This window comes from Aythya ferina (assembly GCF_964211825.1).
Source record: "Aythya ferina genome assembly, chromosome: 24".
NCBI lineage: Eukaryota > Metazoa > Chordata > Aves > Anseriformes > Anatidae > Aythya > Aythya ferina.
In genome coordinates this window covers 1,034,022-1,059,853 of record NC_140322.1, presented here as the reverse complement: position 1 = coordinate 1,059,853, position 25,832 = coordinate 1,034,022, and the positions used below count along the sequence as shown (strand labels likewise).

At 57.2% G+C, this 25,832-nt stretch overlaps 6 protein-coding genes and 1 long non-coding RNA gene across 8 annotated transcripts; 2 read left to right on the top strand and 5 right to left on the bottom strand.

Annotated features, from left to right (window-relative positions):
- Window positions 1–690: 690 nt before the first annotated feature.
- EIF3I (eukaryotic translation initiation factor 3 subunit I) lies at window positions 691–5,215 on the bottom strand. The gene is made up of 11 exons (XM_084497079.1): window positions 5,083–5,215; window positions 4,351–4,443; window positions 4,148–4,235; window positions 3,516–3,581; window positions 3,070–3,219; window positions 2,841–2,968; window positions 2,461–2,571; window positions 1,970–2,059; window positions 1,668–1,741; window positions 1,473–1,565; window positions 691–1,128 (listed from the first exon to the last, which is right to left on the bottom strand). Exons 1-11 carry the CDS (start codon window positions 5,188–5,190, stop codon window positions 1,047–1,049), a joined length of 1,083 nt encoding a protein of 360 aa, XP_084353205.1. The 5' UTR covers window positions 5,191–5,215; the 3' UTR covers window positions 691–1,046.
- LOC311423286 lies at window positions 3,273–3,989 on the top strand. The gene is made up of 2 exons (XR_014685617.1): window positions 3,273–3,350; window positions 3,719–3,989. It is a non-coding gene; the product is annotated as an uncharacterized lncRNA (long non-coding RNA).
- TMEM234 (transmembrane protein 234) lies at window positions 5,183–7,227 on the top strand. The gene is made up of 5 exons (XM_084497086.1): window positions 5,183–5,201; window positions 5,593–5,744; window positions 6,144–6,210; window positions 6,350–6,442; window positions 6,906–7,227. Exons 1-5 carry the CDS (start codon window positions 5,189–5,191, stop codon window positions 6,965–6,967), a joined length of 387 nt encoding a protein of 128 aa, XP_084353212.1. The 5' UTR covers window positions 5,183–5,188; the 3' UTR covers window positions 6,968–7,227.
- Window positions 7,228–7,388: 161 nt separating this feature from the next.
- DCDC2B (doublecortin domain containing 2B) lies at window positions 7,389–11,483 on the bottom strand. 2 transcript variants are annotated; one of them, XM_084497080.1, is made up of 7 exons: window positions 10,996–11,483; window positions 10,539–10,596; window positions 10,045–10,115; window positions 9,493–9,624; window positions 9,176–9,322; window positions 8,990–9,026; window positions 7,389–7,741 (listed from the first exon to the last, which is right to left on the bottom strand). In XM_084497080.1, exons 1-7 carry the CDS (start codon window positions 11,271–11,273, stop codon window positions 7,664–7,666), a joined length of 801 nt encoding a protein of 266 aa, XP_084353206.1. In that variant the 5' UTR covers window positions 11,274–11,483; the 3' UTR covers window positions 7,389–7,663. The 2 variants fall into 2 exon arrangements, with proteins under 2 accessions (XP_084353206.1, XP_084353207.1); XM_084497081.1 differs by lacking the exon at window positions 9,493–9,624.
- Window positions 11,484–11,631: 148 nt separating this feature from the next.
- On the bottom strand, window positions 11,632–14,511 carry IQCC (IQ motif containing C). Its single transcript, XM_084497082.1, has 5 exons — window positions 14,379–14,511; window positions 14,036–14,179; window positions 13,164–13,503; window positions 12,831–12,949; window positions 11,632–12,595 (listed from the first exon to the last, which is right to left on the bottom strand). The coding sequence occupies exons 1-5, from the start codon at window positions 14,487–14,489 to the stop codon at window positions 12,554–12,556; spliced, it is 756 nt and encodes a 251-aa protein (XP_084353208.1). The 5' UTR covers window positions 14,490–14,511; the 3' UTR covers window positions 11,632–12,553.
- CCDC28B (coiled-coil domain containing 28B) lies at window positions 14,306–16,326 on the bottom strand. Its single transcript, XM_084497085.1, has 6 exons — window positions 16,278–16,326; window positions 15,485–15,955; window positions 15,226–15,383; window positions 14,995–15,149; window positions 14,864–14,886; window positions 14,306–14,775 (listed from the first exon to the last, which is right to left on the bottom strand). The coding sequence occupies exons 2-6, from the start codon at window positions 15,628–15,630 to the stop codon at window positions 14,724–14,726; spliced, it is 534 nt and encodes a 177-aa protein (XP_084353211.1). The 5' UTR covers window positions 15,631–15,955; window positions 16,278–16,326; the 3' UTR covers window positions 14,306–14,723.
- A 455-nt stretch (window positions 16,327–16,781) lies between these two features.
- Window positions 16,782–25,278, bottom strand: TXLNA (taxilin alpha). Its single transcript, XM_084497059.1, has 11 exons — window positions 25,062–25,278; window positions 24,494–24,643; window positions 23,087–23,425; window positions 22,826–22,917; window positions 21,663–21,833; window positions 21,067–21,261; window positions 20,772–20,891; window positions 20,398–20,472; window positions 19,756–19,848; window positions 19,267–19,362; window positions 16,782–19,121 (listed from the first exon to the last, which is right to left on the bottom strand). The coding sequence occupies exons 2-11, from the start codon at window positions 24,609–24,611 to the stop codon at window positions 18,771–18,773; spliced, it is 1,650 nt and encodes a 549-aa protein (XP_084353185.1). The 5' UTR covers window positions 24,612–24,643; window positions 25,062–25,278; the 3' UTR covers window positions 16,782–18,770.
- Window positions 25,279–25,832: the final 554 nt, after the last annotated feature.

The window sequence follows — 25,832 nt, the reverse complement described above, 5'->3', positions numbered from 1 at the left end:
GCCCCGCTCCCTCAGGCAGGATCCTGCTCCATTCCCCAGGGGGATCGCAGCAGCTCTCAGACCTGGACCACCCCAGGAGGCCGAGGTGCCCAGCAGCTCCCTTGCAGCACGCCAGCCCTGCTCCGTGACCGAGGCAGGGTTGGCACAGCTTCTAAGCAGCAAAACATCCTAAACTCACACCGACCTCTCCACAAAAGGCACGCTGGCTGCAGCGTAAGTGTTGCATCAGTCACTCCAAGCAGGGAGCCAGCCTGGGAAATGGGTCCTTGAACCCAGTTTCGAGGAAGGAAAGAGATAGGAGCCACCCTTCCAAGCAGACAGACACGGGGACAGAGGGCTAGGACGAGGATTTGCAACGCAACCTTCCCAGTGCAGGAAATAACTGTTCCATGAGGAAAGTTGGCTCAGGGTCAAGCCAGCAAATAAACAAAGCCCTAGAACTGGGCGCACATCGCCTGGAAAACAATGACTGGCTACCGCGCTCCCAGATCCAGCACTGCTGGGGCTGGACCTCAGCAGCTGCAGATCGCTGCTGGGAAGGAGTTAACCCAGGCCTGGGCGAGGACAGAGGCATGGGGAGCAGCAGCACCGCTGCCTGCCAGGGGGTGGAGAGCGAGGCACTGCCAGCAGAGCTGGGAGAGCAAAGAGCCAGGTTAATTTTGTCCCTGAGAGCACAAGAATAGAGGCAACTTTTTTTTTTCTGGCGTTTAGAAAAGATTTATTAATTTCCTGCCCATTTTTTTTTCCTCCACTGGTATATAAATATGCCCAGCAGGCCAGGAAGTTAGCATCCACAGGGGCAGGCAGGCAGCCAACCCAGCTCCTTTCCTCACCTTTGCTCTACCTCCTGAGAAAGCCCCAGGCTGTGCTGCTTTGAGCTGGCTGGGGTTCTAGATGCCCACCTCCATACAGCCCCTGAGTTTGCTGCTGCTTCCTGCTGCCTCCTGTGGAGCAAACCAACTTCAGGCCTTACAAGAGTTCTGCTCAGGAGCCAATGGGCTGGGCAACGGATGGGAAGAGGGAAGAAGAGGAGAGGACGCCCTCCTTTAAGCTTCAAACTCGAACTCGAAGTACTGGGGATCGAAGTAGTGGATGCGAACGTAGCCGTCCTCACCACCACTGCTGTAACTGTATGGGGAAAAAAAAGATGAGAAAGTCATCAGTCCTGTCAGGAGCACACTGCATCCAGCTTTATACCAGCAAGAGATGGAATCTGTTCTTACAACACCCTCCAAAAGCTAAGAAATAGTCACAAGATGAAAAAAAATATCAGTAACACAGCAAAAAGTGCAGCAGCGTGTAAATGACCCCCAGAGCCAGCCTGACAGGAGGCAGCAGGGTTGGAATGAGAGAACTGGGGAAGGTGCTGGCTTCATTCCCACTGCAGAGCTCCTGTGAGCCCAGCCATATCCTAACCAAAGCACAGGCTAGGTTTGATTTGAGCATGCTGGAAGATCTGCAAAATTTCTTACCTTTTTCCATCGGGGTGAAAAGCGACACTGTTTATCGGACCAAAATGCCCCTTCACTCTGCCAAACTCTTCTTCAAAAGCCAAGTGGAAGAACCTGGGAGAAGGAAGAAGTCAGGAGTCTGGATCGGGACATAATCGGGGTTTCCTCAAAACAAACAAACAAACAAAAAAACCTCCACAATTGTAAAGCACCAACCTCGCCTCAAATTTGCCAATCCTGGTGGAGGTCGTGGTCACATCCATGGCCTCTTGCCCACCACCAAGCACGACCTGCAAAGAGCAGAGGCCACGACACTGCAGGACTGCTTGCACCACGCGCGCAGCAGCAGGCAGGGAAGGAGGGAGCCCAGCCCTGGGGAAGCCTCCCACCACGCCAGCAAAGCCCAGGAGCTCATCGATGGGCCCCGAGAAGTTCCTGCCTCTCTGCCACGCTTAGAGACGAGAGGACCTGGGACAAGGCAGGAGTTGCAGTAAGACCATCACGAGTGGGGTTCTTACGTGATCAAAAATGGGGGAGAGTGCGGCAGAGTTCACCGGTCGCTCGGTCCGGAAGGTCTTCAAATGTTCCAGTGTCGTGCAGTCAAAGAGCTAAGAGGCAAAAGGAAGAGAGAAAAAAGAGAGAGTTAGTTATGTTCCAAAGGCCATGCAGCCCAATTAACTCACACAAACCCCAGCCCCTGGCTGCCAGTCCTCACACAAGCAGGTATTAGCACTGAAGCTGCTCACAGGCACCCAAAACCCAAAGGCATTTCTCCAGAATCCACAAATACCTGCCCGAGGTAACCGTCACCTTTATACCTTCTGCAGGTAGCACACTGCAGCCTTCATTCTTTTGCTGCTGCTAGTTTAACGTGGCGATGCCTCCCCGTTCCCACTGAAGTCTCCCACCCAATTTGACTTCACACTCGCTCAGATTTCCCAGGAGCAGACCCCTGAGGCAGTCTCTACCAGCAGGTGCAGCAGTTGGCTGTGTTCACAAGAGGCCTCACCTTGGCTGTGTTGTCCTTGGAGGCGGTGATGAACATGGTCATGTCCCTGGAGGTCTGGATGTCGTTGATTTGCTTGGTGTGCTCCTTGATGTTTGAGAGCTGCTCCCCTGACTGGAGGGTCAAAGAAGGCACGTTCAGTGAGCAAACACAGCCAGCACGCTTCCCCAGTGAAAACAATTTAGGAGACATCGCTGTCAGCACTAGGGCAGGCATTTCTACGTCAGCCTGGCTCAAGGGAACCACATATTTTCACTATCCTTCCACAAGGCTGCTGGTTCGAGCCAAGAAGCCCACGTTCTGCCCCGTGACCACTCAGGAATGCTGCAGCGTCCTCCCCACGCCCTGCTGGCGGAGGAGATGCTGCCCCTCGTGGCACCGACCTTGGCGCTGAACTGGTTGAGCTCCCCGCTTTCATGGCCTGCGATGATGAACTCCCCCAGGGGGCCCCACACTGCACTGGTGATTTTCGAGTCACTGCAGGGGATTTTCATGTAAGGCTCGTTGTTCTCTGCAGGAAGGAAGGAAGGAGACAGACAGACAGACAGCATGGCACCAGCTCTGGCCGTCAGTGCTTCCCCTTGCTCCCCGCTGCAGGCTCGGATTCCTCACCAATCTGGCTGGGGTCCCGCAGGTCAAAGAAGCTGACGAAACACTGGTAGCCCATCTGCTTGTCCGTGGAAAACATGATGATGTTCCCTCCAAAGTCAAAGCCACACGTCCTCACCGCCGAGCTGGTCTTCACCAGGGCAAGCTGCTTTCCTGCACACAGAGCAGAAACCGTCACTCACTGGGGCCTGCACTGCAAAATTCATCAAAGTGACCGAGTGGGCAGGGTATCAGGCAGAACCGATGAGCTGAGGCACTGACTGTACGCTCAGACTAAACAGGAGGTGAGTAAATTGGCCAAATGTTCACTAGGAATTAGGCGTGCACACACGCCTGTTAGGATTCAGCCCTTTCAGGGATCAAACAAGCAGACATTGCACACAAACTCCAGAGCAGGACAGAGCTGGGAGCCAGACGTGGCGTGGGGGAGGTCCCCACGGGAGCCGTACCTGTTTCACAGTCCCAGAGCCGACAGCTGTTATCTGCAGAGCCAGTGAGCACGTGTCGGGTGTCCCCTAGGTCACCAGTTAAGGAACATCAGCGTGTTTGTAGCCCCCAGAAGCTGTTTAGATACCCAGAAAGTATTTATACACGAGGTCAAAAGGGTGCATTACAGCGAGAAATTGCTGAGATTGAGCAAATTCCATTACAGGAATGGCCATGCTCCAGTATAGACAGCGAGTCCCAGTGTGCCTACTATAAAACCCACAGCTTTCCTCCTGAAATGGTGAGAAAAAGGCTAAAAAGGCTACAGTCCTTGCCTTAACACAACCTTTGTACGCTTTCACCTCTGCTATGTCCTACCCACAATGGAGAGGGAAGATTGTGTGCAACTTGGACACCTTCCTTGAGCTCACTTCAAGCACGAATGCAAGCGAATGTCACAGCACACGTTACTCCAAACAACACCCCAGAAAGAAAAAGCAGCAAAAACATCCAACAGATGGAGTCAGGGCAAGTTAAATGCACCACGCGGCCTCCAGGCCTGTCACACGGCAGCAGCTGAAAGGAACGGCTGAGCTGAATCACTCAAACTAATAAGCAGGGCACAGACAAACTGGTTTCTCCGGCCAAAAGATACAGTCTGCATCCACGCACCACACGGCTCCCGTGTGGCCATTGTACGTGCCGAGCCGCTCCCCGTTCACCGAGTACCAAACGTTGACGATCTGGGGGAAGGAGAGAAGCCCTCACCACGCAGAACTCCTCAGGAGGCTCGCAAAACCCAACGCCGCCCCTTCCCACCACCCGAGGAGGACGGGGGCTGATTCACGCCGCACTCACGGGGTCTTTGGCCACGGTGAAGAGCAGGTCTCCCTCGCGGTTGTACTTGATCTGCGTGATGGAGCGCTCATGGCCCTGCAGCAGGATCGGCTTCTGCGGGGGAAAGGTGACTGTTGGGGTTGGAAAGGGACGAGGGACCTGGCCGGGATCCCCCACCCGGCTGTCACAGTCCAGGAACCCCCACTGGGGCCTGCACTGCCCAAATAATCCCTCACAGCCCCCCAGAGACCATCACCAACCCCTTACCACACCCCACAGCCCTTCCCCAACCCCTCACAGCCCCCCATAACCCTTCACCAACCCCTTGCTGCTCCCTTATAGCCCCCCAGAGCCCCCTCACCACCCAAACAACCCCTCACAGTCCCCCACAACTCCTCATAAACCCCTCACAGCCCTTCACCTACCTCTCAGAGCCCCGCTAGAGCCCCCCAAAACCCCTTACTGCCCCTCACCGCTCCCTCAGAGCCCCCCAAAGCCCCCTCACCACCCGAACAACCCCCCACCAACCCCTCAGAGCCACCCAAAACCCCTCAGAGTCCCCCACAGCCCCTCCCCCACCCGAACAACCCCTCACAAACCCCTCGTACCCCCCTCACAGCCCCCCATAAACACCTCACAGCCCCTCCCCAACCCCTTATAGCCCCTCCCCAACCCCTTATAACCCCTCCCCAACCCCTTATAACCCCTCACCAACCCCTTATAACCCCCTCACGGCCCCCTCCCCGCTCCCACCATGGCGGCGGCGCTGCCGAGGCTGCGGCTCGCCAGACGAGGAGGCCCCGGCCACCACTTCCGGGTCGGAGGGCGCGCAGCCGGCGGAACTTCCGGCGCCGTTGCCATGGCGACCTCGGGTGCGCTTCCGGGATGGAGGCCGAGGGAGCGGGGAGGGCGGCGGGCGGCTCGGGCCGGGCCGGGGCTCGGCGGGCGGCGGGAGAGGGGCACGGGGAGGCTGTGGGGGGGGACGCGGTCGTGGATTTGGGGCTTTGGAGCCTTCCCCGAGGGGACGCGGCCGTGGGCTGGGCCTCAGGCCCCAATGGTTGCGGGCAGGGCCCTGAAGGGGCCGGCCCCGGGGGGCTGGGGGCAGCAGGCCCGGCCCGGGGCTCCCCCTGAGGGGTCGCTCGGGGCCTCCCCGGGTTAGGGCAGGCCCCGTGCGGGGGGGAGAGGCTGAGCCGGGGCGGGCCGAGGGGCCGCTGCTGGGTCCGTGTTCCCTGGGACTGCTGAGCTGAGGCTGTTGTGGCGCAGGGGAGGCGGCGGTGCTGCTGCTGGTGGCCGCGCTGTGGGGCAGCACCGGGCCCTTCCTGCGGACGGGCGCGGCGGGGCTGGAGGAGCTGCGGCACCGGAGCCGCCTGCGGCAGCTGCTGGCTGAGATCCGCTTCTTGGGCCTCAATTACAAGGTGAGGCTTGAGCCGGGGGCGTCACAGGATCGTTCCTGTGTGCTTCTGCACTCAATACCTTTATTTAAACTGTTAAATGTTCAATTTGTCAGAAGAATGAGTTATCCTCTGTAATATTTCACTTATTTGTCCATAGTGCTGCTCTTCCCGTGCAGAATTCAGACCGGTTTGTAGAAAGCAGGTCATTAATCCTCACTTTTTACACAAAGTAAGCCTTGCCTGCCACCTGCAGATTGGGGAACTCAGGCACCAAACAGCTCGTGGCTGGCAGCAGTCAGTGCTGGGCTGCATTTCCACCCCCAAACATGGCACAGAACAAGGGGGTTGGGGCTCTGCTGCTCATTGAGGGGCTTGTGGTGGTTTCCGTGCCGTGACTGACGGGCTGTGCTCTTCCTGCAGTACATGGTGCCCTTCCTGCTCAATCAGTGCGGATCGCTGCTCTTCTACCTCACCTTGGCCTCTGCAGGTCAGCTGTCGTTGCTTTTGTAGAGTGGGTTGATTGGGATTTGGGGGAGGAACCGTGTTAGTGATTAGTTTGCTGACCTGCTCAATGTTTAGTCAGACATCTTGTAACAAACTGTTTGTGTTACGCTGCTCGTTTTCAGACCTGTCCCTGGCGGTACCGCTCTGTAACTCCCTGGCTTTGATCTTCACTTTGGTGACTGGGAGGATGCTGGGAGAGGATATCGGTGGTAAAAGTGAGTTACACTTAAAACATTTTGGCGTACTGTCTCCTGCATCTGTGTGCTAACTTAAAGTTGCGTGTTCCCCTCTGTTTTCCTGAAAACCAGCAAATGTGGACACAAGCCCTGTAACTAGTTAAGTGGCAGTTCTGGCTAGGAAGCTGGAAAGGAAGTGAAACTGATGTGTACGTGAGTAGGGCAAGTGAATTTGAATTGGCTGTTCTAAGTGAGCAGAATTTACAGGCCCGAGCCTCTACCTAACTGCTTAACCATAAGAGAAACACTAAGGAATATGCCCACTTTGAAACAGGATGTCCTGTAAGCCCCAAAACGTGACTACTCATACCCCTTCCCATTCTTCACTCCATCCCATAACATTATTTTGCTGAGAAAGTCAGAAAATGGCAGGAAAATGAAAAGTTAAAGCCCAGAGCCTGGCAAAATAGCTGTAGGAACACGCTGTGCTTTGCCTCTGCAGGGGTCGTGGCAGGAATGGTGCTCACCCTCCTGGGTGTCACGCTCTGCGTGGCTGGTTCGTGACCAAGGTGCAGCAAGCAGAGGAAGAGAACGCATTTAAAGGTGACCTCGTGTCATGAGGGGAGCTCCTGGCTCAGCTGCTGACTACTTGGCTCTCATACTGACACACCTGGAGCATGGATTGGATGCACCAAGCACCAGGGCAGAGCAAGGCATAGCGCAAGGACAGCTTATTCAATGTATTAAGGATTTTTTTTCTGTGGGTGGTTTAAAGCAGGGATGGGAGGAGGTGTAATAACTTTCTAATAAATAATTCAAATGGACCTTCTGGGATCGACTGACTTTGTATGGAAGGAATCTTTTGTTAGAAAGGAATATGTTCTGTGTGGTAATTCTTACTTCCCAAGTTCAGCTACAAACTGCTTTTTTAAATTAAAGCTCAGAAAAGCAGCCCTGTTCTCTGCCACATCACCACCCACAGAGCTGTGGAAAGGAGGAACGTTTTGCATTGTTTAATAGAAATGTGCATCTGGTTCATGGTTCACTGGTAGTCTTTCTCAAGCCCAGATAATTCGGGTGCCTGCTAAGAGTCTGTTAATTCACCAAAAAGCTTGGCCAGTCTATAACGTTACACAGACCTCAGACTCGCGTGCTTTTGTTATCTGCAGCCAGGCAGACAGCAGCGTACCTCGCTGTCCTCCCATCACTGTCCCTTTGTGAGCTCTTCAGAGCAGGATTGCTGCCGAGGGAAAACATCATTCAGTGATCCTCACCCTCAGCATCGCTGCCATCCCTTCTCCCTGCCGTGGGCTTTTGTGCTGTGCCTGCGCTCCTTGCCTTTTTGTAGAAAGAAGAAAAAATACAGTTATTAATGCGGCACTTCGCTGTTACAGAAAGCTTCTGGGACTAAATTCGTGGATTGTTTCTAGTTTTACCCAGGCTTTGGTGTGCAGACCTGGGTCTCTACGTTAAATTCAAAGGTAATTGTAAGGCCTAATAACCCCTCCCATTGCAGAGCAGAGCTATGGCACCCAGATAATTCTGACTGTAGAGCAGAGCTCCTAAAGCAAATCGCAGCATCAGGCTCCCCGCTGAGCCCAGACGTCACTACCTGGTAGCTAATTCTTCACTAGGGCTTTCTCTAACTTCAGTTCAAAGGAGCTCTTTTCTTTTGAAGTTCTAATTAGTCTAATGAGACTACCTAGGCAGAACGGTGAATCAGCTATAGGATGATGCACGTCATCCCCTTATATCAATTCTCAGTGTGCTTATGACAAGTTTAAGCCACAAATGCCCCATAAACAATAAGCATCTTTCAGACATTTTAAAACAAAATTCTGTAAAACGAAAACAGATTTTTCCCTTTAAAAAAAATTATTTAACAAATATATTCAGGCATTTTAGGCATTACATGTTTATTCTGTGCCAGCTTCAAAGCTTCACCTAGCTACAGGCAAGCTCTAATTAACAAGTTGTATCTGGGGGTACTGAGTTTTAGTGCAAGAAATCAGAACAAAGCCACAGGGGATCTTACACACTGCCCAGACACATTAAGTGGAATAAATACTGCTTTAAACTGCTTGGGCTTTTAGTGTAAGTTGTTCTACAGTCTCTGCAACTCTCTGGTAGAGGAGTAAGGATAGAAATAGGGCACATACACACCAAAAATAAATAAATAAATAAATAAATAAAATATATCCAATAAAGCCTTTTATATCTTTACTGTCATGGGGAGCTGTAACATGCTTCAGAAGGGAAATGTTCATGACCCAGATGACAATCTTTTGGCTTTCTAAAACGCAGAGCACTGTGGCTACACTTCCTCTGGTGTCAGAAGTTCCCCCTGGTGGTTACTTTCATCTTTACACATTCTGGGGGGAAACGCAGCGCTGTGCACTTTCCCAAGCAATTGCTACAAACTGTTCTTAACGTGTTCACACAAGGCTGGTGCCAAGCAAGGGTGCCGTAACCATGGCAGTTGGGGAGGGAGACTGCTGCACACATCCACGGCTTCATCTCATGGATGTCTGCACAGAGCAGCTGTGATCATAGCACACACAGCCCTGTGCCAGCGGAGCCACCCACCTTTCTGCTGTGCTTTTTGTGTCTATCTGGATGGTTCCTAAAACAAAAAAAGAAGCAGGTTCTCAGCATCAGGCAGAAGCGAGCTGCAGGACCTGTGACAGCGCTGAATGGGAGGGCTAAGGATATCTGTAGCCAAAGAGCACCATGGAGATGAACATTTAAACCTCTCAGCCACAGCCTACGTACCACGGTGTCCTGCGTGTGGAATCCTGGGGCACCAGCAGCTCAAAGTAAGGCAGTTTTTTGTACTCCTCATCCCCCACAGCCACGTAGTAACCGCCATTCACCAGCTCCTCCTTGCCAAGCACCTGCGTGCCATCCAGCCTGCAGAGCCTTGGGAAAAGACAGCAAAGGGTTCGACACAGGGGAAAGCCACAAGGCAGTGAGCAGCCCCTCGGTGTGGAAGCACTGAGCTCCCAGTCCTGTGTGCTATTTATTAAGTGCTGCTTATGTTCCCGGCCATAAAGAGGGAAGATGGAGCAGTGCCTTGTCCAGACACCCACCTGTTAACAGCTCCGCTGCGCAGATCAGCTTTTGCTGTCAGCACAGCCAGGAGCGTGTCCCACTGCAGCGGGGCGCTCTGAGAGAACAGCAGCTGGAAAGGAGGGCTCAGCAAATCCCCATTCCGGAAAACACTGCAGCAGAAACAGCCCAGAGCATGCCATGAGCCAGAGTTCCTGCAGCTCCCGTGAACACAGCACTCGCAGTCCCAAGACTTTTCACACATCTCAGCCCCACAGCTGCTGACAGCTCCTTACAATCAGCAGATCACACGCACCATCCTGTGGGCCACAACCAGCCAGAAATGAGCAGAAATGTTCCATTAACAGCTACGAAGACATCAATTCTCCCCAGCCCTGGCAGCTCCTCATCTAAGACCATCACTGGACATGGTAACAGCTGTAACTGTGCCACCAGCATCTCTGTTCAATTTCCCAAAGGAGACAGTATGTGGAAGGGAGGGGAAACAGGGAGATGCCTGACAGTATTTACAACAAATTCCCTCCAGAAGCATTCCCAAAGACCCTCCAAGGAGAAAACACTGAGGCACTTACTGTATGGCAAGGTGGGCGTGCTTCTGCCGTCGTGCTGCGATGTTTGACTTCCAGGGAGCTACGGTGCGGGACTGGAGACAAGGTCAGTGCAAAAAAAACAGCACAGCCCTGGCACTGAGCCTTCCAGGGCTGTTCCCTTTTCTACACCAGGAGCTGTCTGCCCTGCCTTCATGTTTGCTGCTGCTAGGTGGGGTTTGTTGTCAGCAACATCAAGGCCTGGAGAGGCTCTTCACAGAGCTGAGAGTGTTCCAGAATTGCCAGAGAACCTCTGTGCACAGATCCTTCCCCTGCACGACTGAGATGGGAGGAAGGTACCCAGCAGCAGCCCCTCACACACACATCAGCCTACTGATTCCTGTGGTATTTTTACCTGATCTCCACTGGGCACCTTGCAGCCTTAAACCTCAACTTTTGATTGATCAGTGCCAGCCTCCATGTCTCTCATACCTCCCCCCTTCTGCATTCCTGCCCGTCCCCACTCAGCTCAGACTCACCTGCACGCCGCTGCTGTTACTGGTCCCACAGAGCTCCTTCCTTCCCTGGTCTAAATAGCTGTGGGAACAAGGAGATGACACTCCACATACCAACTGGGCCACGACTGACTGAAGAGCAGTAAGGAAATGGCCAACTGCTCTGACCTGGTGCATCATCACCAGATATACTTATTATTTAGGTCACTTTAGAAACAATCCTCTATGTGCCACGTCTCAGGGGCTTACAGAATTTCACTCTAAAGTCTGTTACATTTAATAAATTCCTGATCAATCACAGACCAGTTCAAATATCCATGGTAAAGACACCCAGAACATTGTATTCCTTTATCCTGTATCCTTCTGTATTTCAGGATGAACCAGAACAGCTCTGCTTCATGCAGGATTGAAAAAAAAAAAAAACAAAAAAACAAACACCTCCACTAAACCAAAGCCTGGGACCGAAGGACCACCTACTCACTTGAGCCTTTTGAACTTCTCAAACCCTGCAGCCACGTACTGCTGCCCGTCCTGCAGGTCCCCCAGCTCAGCGATGCGGTGGCCGTGCCTGGGGGTGTAGAGATTCCTCACGGCCAGGGGCGCCTGAATGCTCCTGGTCACCTCCTTCAGAAACGCCTCGAAGGTCAGGAACCGCCGCTGGTTCACCACAAACTTCTTCCCGTGGAAAAAGGGGTCACCATTGCGGTACACCACCACGTTCTTGGCTGGAGGTGCCAGAGTTAAGCCTCTGGAGCTCATCCCCGTGGGTCAAAGCCCCAGGAACCAGCGCAGAGCACGGAGGAGAGCTGTGGTCAGCCTCCTGCCCAGCCTGAAGCCTTCTGAGCAGCCGTCTTTGTGTTCTGCTGTCCCTCCCCAGCAGTCCCCTGAGCAACTGGCCGTCTCCAGGGCTGCGGGCCCAGCAGGAGGAAGCTGTGGGCCAGTCCGGAGGCCACATCAAACAACCTGCAAACACCTTGATATCTGAGAGCCAGGAACCACACGGCTCCTCAACCTCACCCTCACTGCACATCGAGTACTGTGGCCACCAGGCTCTGATTAATGGCTTAGAGGCCAGGAGCAGAAGGGCAGGCAGGAATAGGCAGATTCACAGATAAGCTGCAGAAAAACTTTTTATTCACATACAGTCGGTGTCATCAGGAACAGAAGGATATCTCTGCCATACAATAACAGCGCCCACTCAGAGCATAGAAACAGAGAGTTTGCACGTGAGACTCAGGGTCCCTGTGAGGAACCAGAGCAACATGCAGGAAGTCCCCCTTTTAATATCCCTGAACTAGTACAAAGGTAAAAAAAAATAAAAAATATCTCTACAAATGAAGTGCTCTCAAAGCACAGCACCAACCCCTTAACTCCTTACTTGCTCCCTGGAGCGTGAGGTGTTCTCTCCAAGTGATCCTGCCACACACACAGCCAGAAACGTGCGTGTCAGGAACCTCATCTCCTGAAGGTCAGGTTTGATATTCTGTCCCCACCAGCTGCACGTTAGGAAACTTCCCTCCTAACTCAATACTTCAACTAGGTGTTCCTACCATGAGCACCTGGAGACCCCAGAGCTGTGACAACCCAAAAATACAGCTCAGATCCTGGTATGGGTCATCCACAGTTCAGTGGAGAAGAGCTTATTCCTACAAATTAAAAGTACCTGTTGTCTTCAGGCATTTCAGGTCCATCCCAAGCAATCAGCTAGCCAAAGAGTACCTCCTGCATGAAACAGTCTTCCCAGCCTCAATTTACCCCAGAACCACCCAGCTCTGCCAAGAAAAACAGGGTTTTTGTGGATGGCCTCCCTGGGACTCCCTCCAGGGCACACAAGCTGCAGTGACAATTAACCCCTGCTTTGACCAATTATTCAAATTTAAAATAAATTAAATGTCTTTCTTGCCCCATGCATCTGACATGGAGAACATCATCCTGTGGAGCTGTAGTCCCATCAGGCTACTGCTGTCCCTGAGGTGATGCCGTGGTGCTGCAGCTCCTCCACACCAGCACAAATGTTCCCCACACTTGGCAATGCCTTTCTATGGGTCAGGAGTCCCCAGCCTCTGTTTCAGCTTCAGGTACTGTAAGAGAAAGAAAATCGAGTGTTAACAATTAAATCCCAGGTATAGAGAAGCAGGAAAGCACCTGCCTTTGCAGATTAGCCAGCAAAGTCATCACACTCAGCCAGGACCATAGAATCATAGAATTATAGAATCATAGAAATAGATTCCATATATGGAATAATGAAAAAATTATATGATTCTATAGAATCATAGAATCATTCCTGATTCCTAAGAGGCAGGGCCAGGCCCTTACGTTTTTACGGCTGACGATAGCTTGTTGCAGCCACAGCAGCTCCATGATCAAGTGATTTCTGTAGGACTGGAGGCCAGCCCGAGTTCGGGGAAGCTCCTTTATGTCCTCAAGTGGAATTTCTGCAGAGAAATGGAAGAAACCATTACCAGAACACTCACATTGCAGATACCATCTGTCCTGCAATGAGTTTCTCTAACCTCTCCAGTACAGTCTCAAGGTTTTGATTCCCCAAGGACCTACACTATGCCACCCACGCTCATCACCAGGTTGTTCAAAGCACATGGGCAGAGGGCACAGCCCTGACCACAGAGCGCAGGGGCTCCTGTCCCTTACCCAGGCAGGCTTCGAGGGACTCCGACTCATGGACAGTGCTGTCCCACACAGATGACACACTGCTGTTCTGCCACTCCTCGCTCTCTGCTAGGGCACTGCACCCCTTTGCAGCGCTTTTATCTGCCTCAGCCCCTGGATTTGGGGGTCTTGCCGCATCACATTCACCCGGGGATCTTGGGTCTTCCTTGCTTTGCAGCTGGGCTGGAGGTTTCACACTGCTGCTGCAGCCCCAGTCCCGCTCTGGTTCGGAAGCATCCAGCTCCTGCTCTGTTTTTTCTGTGCTGGCCTTGTCACTCGGTACAGACTCTTGTACAGCTGAACACTTTCCTTGCAGTGAATTCTAGAGGAGCAACATGCGACAAACTGAACAAACAGACATAGAGGGAAACAGAAAGATCTGAATGGGGCTGTGCTGCAGGCCAGGGCTCGGTCCCAGCCAGGCACCTGCTGTTCCCAGCAATCCTGCCCCGATACTGGCATGCCTCGGTTGGGGCACGCAGATTTTTAAAGGGCCTCTCTTCCAGAGGGAGCAAAGGCATTAAATAGCAGCACTCAGCCACCCCAGGAGCAGGTCGGACTGTGTGCTAGGAATGGCTGAGGTGGATGCAAAGAGGCGAGGTCTGCAGGAGCAGGCTGGGCGTTTGAACCCACAGCCAGAGACTCAGTGACAAAATGGGACGAGCCAGAGCCTTGGCTCTGTAATTATCACTTTGTCTTGGGTAGAAATAGAGCACAGGGCTGACAGAGACGGTTCCTGCGGTAGCACAGCGCAAGCAGCACCCAGGGCACCCACCATCCAGTCCACACTTCCCCCAGGAGCAGCCGAGCCCCCAGCCCACCCTCCTACCCCCCCAGCGGCCACGGGCACGGACCTTGGGGACAAAGACGGGCCTCGGCAGGTACCGTCCTGTCCACTGCAGCTCACTCAGGTCTCCTTCGATCTCCCTCACCACCTCCTCGTACTCCTGCTGCAAGCTCCTGAAGTGCCGCCGCAGCTGCCAGCCCCTGACGCAGGCCTGCGGGCAGAGGCACCTCAGGAGCCCCGCGCCCCCCCCCCCCCCCAGCACCCCAAAAGCCACCCCCAAAGCCCCCCGAGAGCCACCCCCAGCCCCCCGTGGGTAAGAAACGATCGTGGCCGAGCCTGGAGCCAAGTCAGTTTAATGGCAGCGCGCCCCGGCCCGGCCCTCCCGCTGTGCTCCCTCCCGGGACCCCCACCTGCAGGCGGGTCACGGCGCCCAGCAGCCGCTGCCACTGCTCGGCCTCCGCCACCGCCGCCATCACCGCGGGGCAGCGGGCACCGGCCGATGGCGTCACCCGCCCGGCCATGGGGGCCCACAAGATGGCGGCGGGGCTGGGCAGGGGGGGAAAGGGGAAGGGCCCGGTCCCGGTCCCCGCTGTTTTCCCCCAGGCGGGTGCCTGAGGTGTCGCCGCCGTCGGCCCTGCAGTGGGGGCACTGGGGGGGGGTCCTCCCCGTGTGGGGCTGTGGCTGCTGCTCCTGTCCCGTCCCACGGGGACTCTTCCTCGCAGCAGCCTCCTCCTTGCAGCTGGGACGGTGCCGGGTCAGGCTGCAGCCTCCTCGGGGCCGGGGCTCTCCGCCAGGTGCAGCTTCTGTCTGGGTCCATGTCAAGGGAAAGCACCAGCGGCCGTGCCATCATCCATCCCCTGCCACCACCATCACTGCCACCCCACGCCAAGGATACATGGAGCTGCTCAGCTCCTCCAGCTGCGGGAGGCAAAGGGAGAGGCTGCAGCAGCTGTGGGGAGGCCGGGGGCCGGCGGGGACCCCACCAGCACAGCAGGGCTGGGCATGGGGCGTGGAGACGCCACTCACGTGCACCAGCAGCTGGTCCAGGTTCCTGTCGGCCACCGCCTTCTTCTGCTCCTCGGGGAGCTCCTCCACACAGACATCGAGGCCAAAGTGCAGCCGCGCCAGCTTCTCCTGCATCTCCCGCACGTGCTCCAGCTGCTCGAAGGAGCACTCCTTCCCTGCACCCATGGGTGGGAGCCGTCACAGCCCAACCAGTGCATCCCCCGCACCCCCCTGTGGCCCCCAGCCCCTCACCGAAAGCCTGCAGCTTGCCCGAGTGGAAGTCGCTGAGGAGGCTGAGCAGCCCCCCCTCCATCTCGCACACGTCGGAGACCTCAGTGAGGAAGCTGTGCTGCAGCGGAGCCCCCCGCGCCGCCCCCGTGCCACCTGCCCTCACTCTCTCCTTGCTCGCCCTGCGCAGAACACGCAGCTGGTGGCACCGCCAGACCCCTCCCCGGCCCCTCAGCACCCGAGGGCACCCCAGGGACCGAGGGTCCCCCCCACCAGCACTGACCGCCGGGGCCTTGCGCGCTGCTGGGCCGAGGGCAGTGCGGGCAGCGGCAGCGCGAAGGACGCGCTCTTGCTGATGGGCAGCGGCCGTGGGGCCCCGGCAGGCGCCGGCTGGGCCCTGGGGCTCCGCTTTTTCCTCCTCTCCTCCATCCTGGAGGGGCTCCCAGAGCTGCGGGGCAGGCACCTGCGCAGGATGGACGCACGGCTCTTGGCAGCTCCTTGCTGGGGGCTTCTCCGTCCTCACGCCCCCAGCAAGGTGCCTCGGTGGGGCTCGGTGGGTTGCAGCAGGGCTCGGGGGGCTGCAGCGGGGCTCCAGAAGTTGTGGTGGGGCTCGGTGGGTTGCAGCGAGGTTCAGCAGCAGCAGGAGGGCCAAGGCCAGGAGCTCTGCCCGCACTCGCTGGGATCTGCGGCCGGGCTCGGGCTGCGTTATCTCGGGCTGTGCCGCAGCATCACGGCGCAGGGCAGAGGCTGGGACCTGAAAAGCAGCCAGGGAGCTCCCAGCCAGGGATTACTTCCCAGCGTCATCTCCCAGAGCCCAAGCAGAAAAAAAAAAAAAGAGGATTTCAGCCCCAGCGGGGCAGGGCGAGACACCGGATGCCCTAAGGGAGAGCTGGAGCTGAGCCCACCGCAGGGACCCGACACCCCCCGAGCCCTCCCCGGAACATTTCGACCCCCCCAAACTCCTCCTGGGCCCCCGGCGGTGCTGGGATGGCGCTGCGGGAGCCCCTCGCTTTGTGGCAGGCTCCGGCTGCCCCCCCCCGAAGCAGCGGGACGGGGACGGGGACGGGGACACCGACCTGTGCCAGACCCCCCCAGCTCCGTCCCGGGCCGTCCCTCGGAGCCGCCCGGCCGCCTTCCCAGCCCCGGGGCCGGGATTTGCATTTAAAGGGAACGGGAACTTCCTCCGGGCACCGCACAGCCCCGGACACCGCCGGCACGGGCACCGGCACCCCAGTAAAATCGGGGGGTGTCGCAAATGCCAAAGGCTGAGCCCTCAGGGGGCTGACGGCCCCCCCCAGGAGGGTCCCCGGCTGGGCTGTGCCTGCAGGACCCCAGGGTGGGTGCAGTGCGGGGCCCCCCCAGCTCCCAGGGGAGAGCAGCAGGAGCTGCCCCATGCCGGGGGTCCTGGGCACTGACCCCCACCCCTTCCCCATAGGCAGGGACGTGCTAGCAGGTTTGCACCTGAAGCCCCCCTCCCAGCCTCTCCCCTCCCACCCCAGGAGCCAGAGCCACCCCAGAGCCTCCCATTTCGCTCCCAAACGCGGCCCTAAAGCCCAAGAAATAACACAGACAGCAGCAGCGAGTTTGGGTGCATTTCTATTGGGTACCAAGATACATACACCAGCCCCCCGCCGAGGTTATCTGTACCATAACAGAAAAAAAAAAAAAAAAAAAAAAAGGTGGTGGTGGTGGTGACTTGCTGTGAGATTTTTCTTTGAAAGAGCAAGAAGAGAAGTCCAGAGCCAGGCTGCAGCCCTCGGCCAGCCCTGCTGCCGGGGATCTGGGGGCTCCCGCTGGGCCAGAGCTACATTCAGTTGCTCCAGAAGGCTCCTGGCAGAGGCAGAGGCGTCCCCATGCAGGAGGAAGCGATGCTGGCGGTGCAGGGCTAGAGGAAAAAGCCCCACAGAACTCCAGGGAATGTGTCCTAGTGGATGTTCAGGACTGTGGCTCTACAGAGATGTATTGGACTCTGTAGGTGACCACATTCATTGAGCCTGAACTCGCTGGACTTCCCTTGGAGGAAAGGGGGACGCAGAGGCACCTGCTGCAGGCTGCTCCCAGGGCAGGTCCTTCGCGAGGGCACTGTACAGTTGCAGAGAGAAGATGCAAGAGCAGCTGCATCACCAGAGAAGAAACCAAAGCTGTTCCACTGAATGCAGCCACCGCAAGGAACGGCCCAGGCTGGCTCACTTCAGCTTCAAGCGAAAGGAAGGCAATGCTGAAAATAAAGTCTGCTGTAGAGAAGCTGCAGGAAGGGTTTCAAGGAAGCAGAGGTCTCCCAAAACAACAGTGAAAAGAGGAAGTCTTGAGAAACTGAGGAGAAATCCCCCAAGCCCCGTGCCAGCCAGCCTCACGTGTCTCTCAACGCCCTCCCAGCACAAGCGGGTCGGGTCCTGTGGGCAGAGGAACCCAGACACAGCAGCAGCTGGCACCTGGGACCAAGCAGAGGGCCAGGAGGGGGCCGGGCAGCACCAGTGCAGACTGGAGGGCCCGCGGGGGGCTGCAGGAGGGCCCGGCCCACGGCACGAGCCTGTGCTGGTCCCAGTGGTTCAGCTTCAGGTCGCGGAGCAGACCTGGGTTGGATCCTCCTGGAGCCCCAGCCCCCTGAACGCCCCCAGGAGCAGCTCAGCACCACGGGGTGGTCCCGGCGCAGGGCAGAGCTCAGCTGAAGGCCCTCCCCGTCCCCTTGCACAACTGGTCACACGTGCTTGTGCAAAACACTTGGGAGTTAGACCTTTGGATTAACTGTTTAATACACTTGTGCACATGTGCGTATAGCAAAGAGGCAACTGTGAATCATAAGGCTATCGAGACATGGGCAGGTTCTGGGAAGAGCAAAGACCCTGCAGGAGGCCTGGGTGAACCAGGCGTCCACAGGTTGCTTCTTTTTGTCCCCATTCAACACACAAAACCCATACACAGAGGAGGAACGGCCTCTCTCGCCCTCCTTTGCTCGGCTCCCACTCAAGAGAGCTGCCAGCCAAAGCAACAGCAAGTCCAGGAGCTCCCTCCTGCCTGTTGCAGAGGAGGGAGGGAGAATCCAGAGCTGGGAAACGCTTCTGCTCTCCCTCGCTCAACTCTTTTGCTGTCACTCAACACGAGAGCGTCGCCGTGAAGGCGGAGGAAGCCTCCAGCTGTCCCAGTGCCACGAGCCGGAGGAGGGCTGGGGCCGATCCATGCGCCTGCTTTCCTGAGCTGCACTAGATTTTGGGGGAGTCACAGCCTGCCAATGACAAGGTCTTTTAGTGAAAGGGACAATCAGTTGAGTCTCCATATATTAGTTATTCACGCACACGCAGGGAGGTGGGTCGTTCTAGGTTCCATATATATTCGTATATAAAGTGTACGTTGCCCTGCACAGATTTTATATACCATATATATATATGCCTCGCACACATATATATATATATAAAAATTTAAAAACCCTCCAAAAATCTACGCTAGGAAATCTCGAAGCCCAGGGAGGGCTGTCCTCTTGCACCTGTCCAAGGACCAGGAGAGGGCCATCAGAGTCTGGAAACATTCGCGCTACCCTCCCTCGCCCTACCTCTGCCTACCACACGGCGAGCTCAGTCAGCGCCCTGAGTGCCTTCCTCAGTCCCACTCTGCCCCAGGCCTCCTATGCTCAGTTCTCCAAGCGGCTCCGCAGGATCTGTGCCGTGCGTTGGCTTTCCCGAGTGGAGGCAATCCTCAGCCAGGCGCTGCTCTGCCGGGGCACCTCCCGCCACCGCCTCGGAGCCCTCCCGGGCTGGGTCCTTCAGGGGCTCCGACAGGTCCATGTCTGCCCGGGGCGCGTGGGCACACAGGTCCTGAACCTTCTTGTTGAGGTCGTTGCGCTCCGTCTGCAGGGCTCGGCACAGTTTCTCCAAGCGCTGGATTTTCACCTGAAGCCCCTCCAGCTCTTTATCCCGCAGGGTTTTCTGCAAACAGAGAGGCAGTTTTCAGACTCTTACCACGCCAGGGTTGAAGGCAGAAAGGGAGAGAGACGAAACCTCAAAGGGAAGTTCAGGGGGAAAAGACCAGGCAAGCTGCCTGCCTCAGCACAGAAAGCCAGAGCTTCCTCACCTCTTCAGCCATTTCCAAGAGAGCCTTGTTGCTGCTCTCCCAGCGAGAACGGTACATGGTGGTCTCTTTCTCCAGCTTCTTAATTTTCTTAGTCATCTAAGTGACAGAAAGGGAACAAATGAGCCAGTGATGCAGTGGGGCACACTTCAGGTATCCACAGACAGGCACCTGCTGTCCCAGACAGCGAGACCCTGCTGCCCTGCACATCTCCTTGCCTTGTTGTGGTCAGAGTCAAGTGGGAAACACCAAGCAGGTAACAACAAACCAGGCGACAGGGGCAGCGCTGCTGTTTGTGACTCAGGAGGGGTGCAGCAGCCACCCCACAAGCTCAGCATCCACCTCCTATCAGCAGCCAGCTCGTGGCTGGTTTAATGCCAGCAGAAATCCACAAAGCAGAGCTGCAGCTTATCCTGCTCGCAGACGCAGCGAGGGGACAGGCAGTGCCTCCAGCCCACACGCGCTCTGCCAGGCAGCGACAGCGTTACCCACCTTCTCCATCTCCTGTTTAAATGTCGTGAACACTTCGCTGCTTTTGGAAAGGGTGTTCTGGAATTCTTCAAACTTCTCTGTGTAGAGAGCAAGCTGCAGGGAGAGACGGGGTTACAGCTCCTCGCCATGGCACCTCCCAACAGCCTTCCCCAGGAGAGGGGAGGTTTAAGCCAAGAAGTGAGCTAGTTCTCTTGTGACTGAACTCTATGACAAACAAACTAGCAGCATGGGGCTGCTCTGCCAACTTTAGGTACTGGAAAATGTGGAGCAGTATTTCTCCTTTCTTAGGGAAACATCCTCAGAGAGTGATGTGCTCTGCAAACATCTCCTGGCCTCGGCAGGAAGCATTGCTGGGTCTGATTCAGCAGAGCATGACCACCCAACTGCTCCCAGCACTGCCAAACGTGCTGGTAAAACCAGGGCCCCTTTCTCCCACAAGGCAGAAGAGCTGAAAGAGGTCTCAGCAAACACTGTGCTGACACAGACACACCGATACCAAAGTCAGGAACAGTCCTGCCCTTGTGTTTTCCAGATTAAGCAACTTCAGGTTGTTCCCCGCTGAGGGAGAAAGGAAGAGAAAAACAAACAAACTAGCAGGCAAACGAGCAAGCAGGCTGAGCGCACACAGCCCAGGTAGCTCACCTGCTGCTTCAGATGGGTCTCCTGCTGCTTCATCAGCTCACACATCCTCTGCGACTCCACAGCTTCCTTCAGCAGCTAGGGAAGAACAAAAGCAGTTACCCTGCTGCCACCAGGGGAAGTTCCTGATACGCGCTGCGCAGCTGATGCTTGGCCTGGAGACAGCAGAGGGCTGGGAGAAACACCGAGAGCAGAGCGGGGGCTCCAGCCGTGCTCCTGAGGCAGCTGGGGAACAGTCACTGCCGGGCAAACAGCGGGCCTGGGATGGCCGCATCTGGCTTGGGCTCTGCGTTTGGGAACCCAGCAGCAACAAACCTCCACAAACGAGGCAAAAAGCGAAGTGCTCGGCGCTGTTAGGGACTGGCTGCGAGACTTACAAAGTCCTTCTCCCGCTGGTGCCTCTCCTCTGCCTCCTTCAGCATCTCCTGTGCCTGCTCGAGCTTGGCGTCCACGAGCTGCTGCTGCAGGTCCTTGTGTTTGAACACCTTCTCGATGTGCTGCCAAGGGAACACCACCAGTCACTGACACGCCAGGCCAGGGCCCTGCTGCCAGGGTGGCAGAGATCCCGAGGGAAGACCCCAGAGCCCCGAGGCCCCTTTTCCCACCAGTCCCTGCCCAGAAACGTGCCCCGTGGGGCAGAGCAGGCTGCCCCAGGCCCCCGCCCCAACCCACCTCCTCCCGCAGCTCGTACTGCTCGATGAGCTTCTTGAGCCGCTCGGCCAGCTCCATGTTCTCCTGGCGCAGCTTGGAGTTCCTCTCGTTGTGCTGCTCCATCTGGAGCTGGATGTCGTTCAGCGTCACCTGGAAGTGGGAGGTCACCTCCTTCCTCTTCTCCTCTTCCTCCCGGGCACGCTGGACACCCTCCTCCTGCACGAGCAGGGCAGAGACAGCAGGGCCACGTCAGGCTCTGCGCGGGCAGGCAGGTGAGAGAACCTGCCCACGCCGTGCTGCTCGGAGCCCACCCAGCCTCCCCCTGCTGTCAGTCAGTCAGGAACCATGGGCCACTGCCTGAAAACCCCTTCCTCAGCCTGCCCTGGGCCTTTCCCCGGCATTTCTGCAGGGAACACAACAGGGAACAGCCCCCTGCCCTCCTCTCCCTTGCAAGGCAAAGGTTTAACAGCAATTCTAAACGCCTGCTCTGGAAGCCATCAGGCTGTGGGCTACCACGGGCAGAGGTCAGCTTGCCAAAGAGGCTCCCAGCCCTGCAGCAAGTGATCTGAGTGCTCGGGAGGAAGCAGCTCGTGGAGCAGCACCCAGGAGACACTTGCCTTGAGGGTACGGTTGTGCCTCTGGAGCTCACGGCACAGACTCTCCAGCTTGCTGCGGGCCAGGATGGCCTTGCTGTGCTCGCTCTGCAGGTGGTCCTTCTCTTGCACCAGCTGCGTCTGCTTCTTCTGCAAGATCTTCATCTGCTTCTGGGAGTTACGGTGCTCTTCCAGCTAGGGCAGGAGAGCAAAGGGCACAGATGTAGCAAAACAGACCAGGGCAAAGCTGTGCCTGTACGAGGGAACAGGGGGACCAAAGAAGTGCTCTGTGTACCGTAAGAGGAGAACGGGAGTTTTATAACACAAAAGGTTCTGGTTTTGAGCAGAGGAGAGCTGATGCAGAGCCCAAAGTCCCCTGGACTGGGCCTTTCTCCTTCCTGAATCAGGATCTTGCCAGTACCCGACAGACTCACACGTTTCTCCAGCATCTCCACGCACACTTTGCTCATCGGAGCAGAGCTCTGAGCACACGGCCACCCGCAGGGAAACCTGAACACGACCCCTTGGGATGCACACGGACAGTCCCATGTGTCTCTGCCCTGAATACAGCACGTGCTGAGGTTAAATGTGGCCCATGAGAGCTGTACAGGGCTTTGCGTGCATGCTCAGCTCTGCAACACACACCTAGCAGCACGCTGGCTCTGCCAAACAGCCACTTCTTGCTACGAAATTATCAACAGAAACACAGTGACTGAGTGGTGGAGACAGGAGATGCATCTGGTCCTGTCACAGCTGGGCCTGCCAGCTCACGGCTCAGCCCTGCCTGCAGAGATGAGGAACGCAGGCTCAGCAGAACAGGCCACCAGGACAAGATGGGTGAGAGATGCAGCTCCCACTTACAGGAACAGACAGGAAGCGTGTCTGAAGTCCTCTTACATGCAGACCTGTCAAAAATGCTCCTGTCCCTGCTTACACCTCTACAGAACATCAAAACAACAGTGCCCAGCCAGACCAAGCAACGCCTGCCCTCTGATATTTGGATATCCAGCAGCACAGAGATCCCAGAACATACACTACAAAGCTCCAGGCGTGTTCCTGGACTGTCCCTCTCAACACCAAGAGCAAAATAATCTGCAGCCATCGTCTGCCTCACCGCACAGCCCTGGTGCTCGCTGCAGCACTCCTCCCTCTGCCCCAGAACCTGGCACGCAGACGCAAGGACTCACCAGCTCAGCGTATTTCTTGCACAGTGCTGCTAGTTTCTCCTCTGGAGTGCTCAGGGTGTTCAGCGTCTGCATCAGCAAAGTGATCTCCTTGCCTGGAACGAGACACGGGATGAAAAAAAAAAAAAAAAGTAAACATAACTCACACAGAATTCTGCCTCCTAAAGGCAGAGACAAAGCAGGCCTCGCAGCCGTCACTGCCCCGGGCCAGAGCTCCCAACTCCACAACCACCACCGGCACCACCACCGCAGGGCAGCTCTTACCTAGGCCCTTGGCTTTCTTCTTTTCCTGAGCCTTCTTCTGGTCCCGCTCCCCGCACTCCTCGCCAGCTCGGAACTCCTCGGTCCCCTTGGTGCCCTCCTTCTCCCCGTTCATCTCGGGGCCACCCGGCTCCTGCTCGCCGTTCCTCGGGGACTCGCTGCGACACTTCTCCGCCTCCTCCTGCTCCGCGGGCTCGCTCTGCCCGCCGTCCTCGCCCGGACCCTCCTGGCTGGCATCCACGCAGTACGTGTTCAAGATGTCCTCGAGCTGTCTGCTCAGCTCTTCGGAGACGTCACGCACGGCAGGCCGGGAGGACTTGGCGTCCTCCTGCGCGAGAGGAGCTGCGGGAGACGCGGACACAAGGCATGACGCTGCCCCCACGCAGCCTGTTCTCTGCTCCCCAGAGACACGCGGCCAGGGAGAGGTTTCCCCGAGCTCCCCACGGCACGGGGCAGGCTGAACTTCCAGCAGCACGAGGCGCTTTGTTCAGGAGGAGGCTCCAGGCGGCCGCCCTGACAATGGAGGTGCATTCCTGGCAGCCTCTCCTTTGATCACAAGAGCATGCCCGAGCCCCTGACATCTGTCAAGAGCAAGATCTGCCCCCTGCCCGCCAGCCTTTAGCACAAGCAGGTTGTGCACGAGTTCTCCCTCAGAGGAGCAGCCTGCAGATTTCCCCAGAGCCCAGCTTTTGGGTTATTCCCTCTTCCCACACGTAGGAGCAACTGCACTGGATCAGACCGAACACGTCTCATCCCCAGCAGCAGACACGTGGGGAAGAGCAGGCAGCACATCCTTCAGCACACCTCTGTGCTTCCAAAGTTCCCCCAAAGGGAGAATTTACAGCACTGGGTTATTAAATTAACTCCGTTAACTCTATTATTAAACTACCTCTATCCACTGGGCACTTCCTACATCACACATTTATGAGGTGTGAGAATCTAAGGCGAGGTTAACGTTAACCAAGCACCCCCCTGATTACTGTTTTTTTTGTCTTCCATAGAATTATTTTTACCAAGTGCTAACGACAGGGCAGATCGCTCAAGGCTACCCCCAGGAGGGCTGGCTGACACGTTCTGTACGGGACCCTGAGGGTTTAAGCCTGACGAACACCCCATCATTTCCACACCCGCATCAACTCCACGCCTCGGAAAAGCAGCAGGAACTACCTCAGACCTGCGTACACGCAGGAATTACAGAAAACCAGGACTTTCTGCCCCCGAAACCACACCTGCCCTCACCCAAGCACCAAGGGGTGAGCGCAGCACCCTGCCCGCACCCAGGAGCAGCAGCAGCCCCGCTGCCTCCAGGCCTGGAACCCTCCCTCGGGGTTTCCCCGTGTCTCCTGCTCATGCTGCCAGCCGCAGGCAGGGAGTGCACCCCCCAGCCCTGTCCCCGTGTCCCCTCCCCACCTTCCAGCCCCGCCGTGGGCTCGGCCGTGTCGCCCTCCTCCAGCAGCAGGGCACCGCCGGCCACGGAGGATCCCGCGGGGCGCGGGGCTGCCTTGGCTTCCCCGCCTTGGTTCTTCATCGCCGCCTGCGCCCGCTCGGTGTCGGCGAGTCCTGGGGGAAGAGAAACGGGGGGCGGGGGGGGGGAGAGGGGGAAGCCGCGGGGTTTAACGGGGGTGAAACCGGGGGGTTAACGGGGCCAAGCCCCGGGGTTTAACGGGGTGAAACCTGGGGTTTAACGGGGTGCTGCCCCGGGGTTTAACGGGACAAAGCCCTGCGATGTCCCGGGGGCCCAGCCCGGGGGTTTAACGGGCAGCAGGCGCCCCCCCCCCCACCGCGGGGCAGCTCCGTGGCACCGGGACGCGGCCGGTTCCTGCCCCCCCCCCCCCCGGGGCCGCCGCTCCCGGGGGCTCCGGGCCCGGCCCGTGCTGAAAGGGGGGGGAGGGGGGGGGGGGGGGGCAGCGCCCCCGGTGCCGCCCCCCCGTGACCCCGCGTGCCCCCCCCCGGCCCCGCCGTGACGTCACGCACGTACCCCCGTGGCGTCAGCGGCGTGACGTAGTCGCCCCTCTCTCCGTCAGCCAATCAGCGGCCAGCAGCCGGCGGCGCTCCGGTGTACCGGTGGGGAGGGGGAGGGGAGGAGAACGGCCCCGCCGCCACCGCTCCCGGCCCCACCGCTGCCGGCCCCGGCCCCAGCCCCGCTCCCGGTCCCGGTCCCGGTCCCCGCGCTGCAGGAAGCGGCTCCGGCCCGGGCCCCTCGCTGTGCGCGCACCGCGCATGCGTCGCCCAGCGCGGCCGCCCAATCAGCGACGGGCACCGCGGGGCCTGCCGGGAAACGCCGGCAAGAAGCGGCAGCCGCGGCGGGCAGCCCCGAGGACTACAACTCCCAGCGTGCCCCGCGCCGGGCTCTCCGCGGCCTCCCCAGGACTACAACTCCCGGCGTGCCCCGCGCCCTCCCCCTCAGCAGCCCTCACAGAGGGCTGGGGCCCGGCCGAGCCTTCAACCTCGCCCCTCCCCCGCCCCCCCAAGGCCGTTACCCGCCTCACGGGGCCGCTTTCCCTGCATATTTATATATTTTTATATAAAAATACAGAGATTTGGGTTCTTTGCCTGAAGTAAACGTACATGATGTGACTTGGGTAAAGCCCGAAGTGAGGCGCAGTCAGCACCACACAGCCCTTAAACCACCCCCACCCCACCCCAGGTCGGAAAAAAATAAAGAAAATGCAGAACTCAGAGCGTGTTCTCACAGGGAAAAAAAAAAAAAAAAAAAAGCTTTCAAGTAACGACGAGGGTGGGTTTCAGC

Excerpts from the sequence above, each read along its gene's own strand:
- TMEM234 (XM_084497086.1), top strand. Across the intron at positions 5,745-6,143 it reads TCTTGGGCCTCAATTACAAG|TACATGGTGCCCTTCCTGCT; the intron begins GTGAGGCTTGAG and ends CTCTTCCTGCAG. Across the intron at positions 6,443-6,905 it reads AGAGGATATCGGTGGTAAAA|GGGTCGTGGCAGGAATGGTG; the intron begins GTGAGTTACACT and ends TTGCCTCTGCAG.
- EIF3I (XM_084497079.1), bottom strand. The coding sequence starts at position 5,190 with ATGGCAACGGCGCCGGAAGTTCCGCCGGCTGCGCGCCCTCCGACCCGG. Across the intron at positions 4,236-4,350 it reads TCACCGTGGCCAAAGACCCC|ATCGTCAACGTTTGGTACTC; the intron begins GTGAGTGCGGCG and ends TCCTTCCCCCAG. Across the intron at positions 1,742-1,969 it reads TCTCCCCCATTTTTGATCAC|GTCGTGCTTGGTGGTGGGCA; the intron begins GTAAGAACCCCA and ends TGCTCTTTGCAG.
- DCDC2B (XM_084497080.1), bottom strand. The coding sequence starts at position 11,273 with ATGAGCTCCAGAGGCTTAACTCTGGCACCTCCAGCCAAGAACGTGGTG. Across the intron at positions 10,597-10,995 it reads GAGAAGTTCAAAAGGCTCAA|CTATTTAGACCAGGGAAGGA; the intron begins GTGAGTAGGTGG and ends TTGTTCCCACAG. Across the intron at positions 10,116-10,538 it reads GTAACAGCAGCGGCGTGCAG|TCCCGCACCGTAGCTCCCTG; the intron begins GTGAGTCTGAGC and ends CCTTGTCTCCAG.
- IQCC (XM_084497082.1), bottom strand. The coding sequence starts at position 14,489 with ATGGCCGGGCGGGTGACGCCATCGGCCGGTGCCCGCTGCCCCGCGGTG. Across the intron at positions 12,950-13,163 it reads GTCCCTCGAAGCCTGCCTGG|AAATTCCACTTGAGGACATA; the intron begins GTAAGGGACAGG and ends ATTTCTCTGCAG. Across the intron at positions 12,596-12,830 it reads CTATCGTCAGCCGTAAAAAC|TACCTGAAGCTGAAACAGAG; the intron begins GTAAGGGCCTGG and ends TTTCTCTTACAG.
- CCDC28B (XM_084497085.1), bottom strand. The coding sequence starts at position 15,630 with ATGGAGGAGAGGAGGAAAAAGCGGAGCCCCAGGGCCCAGCCGGCGCCT. Across the intron at positions 15,150-15,225 it reads GGGCAAGCTGCAGGCTTTCG|GGAAGGAGTGCTCCTTCGAG; the intron begins GTGAGGGGCTGG and ends CCATGGGTGCAG. Across the intron at positions 14,887-14,994 it reads TGGACCAGCTGCTGGTGCAC|CTGGAGGAGCTGAGCAGCTC; the intron begins GTGAGTGGCGTC and ends TGCCTCCCGCAG.
- TXLNA (XM_084497059.1), bottom strand. The coding sequence starts at position 24,611 with ATGAAGAACCAAGGCGGGGAAGCCAAGGCAGCCCCGCGCCCCGCGGGA. Across the intron at positions 22,918-23,086 it reads GAAGAAAGCCAAGGGCCTAG|GCAAGGAGATCACTTTGCTG; the intron begins GTAAGAGCTGCC and ends GTCTCGTTCCAG. Across the intron at positions 19,122-19,266 it reads TCTTGGAAATGGCTGAAGAG|AAAACCCTGCGGGATAAAGA; the intron begins GTGAGGAAGCTC and ends CTCTGTTTGCAG.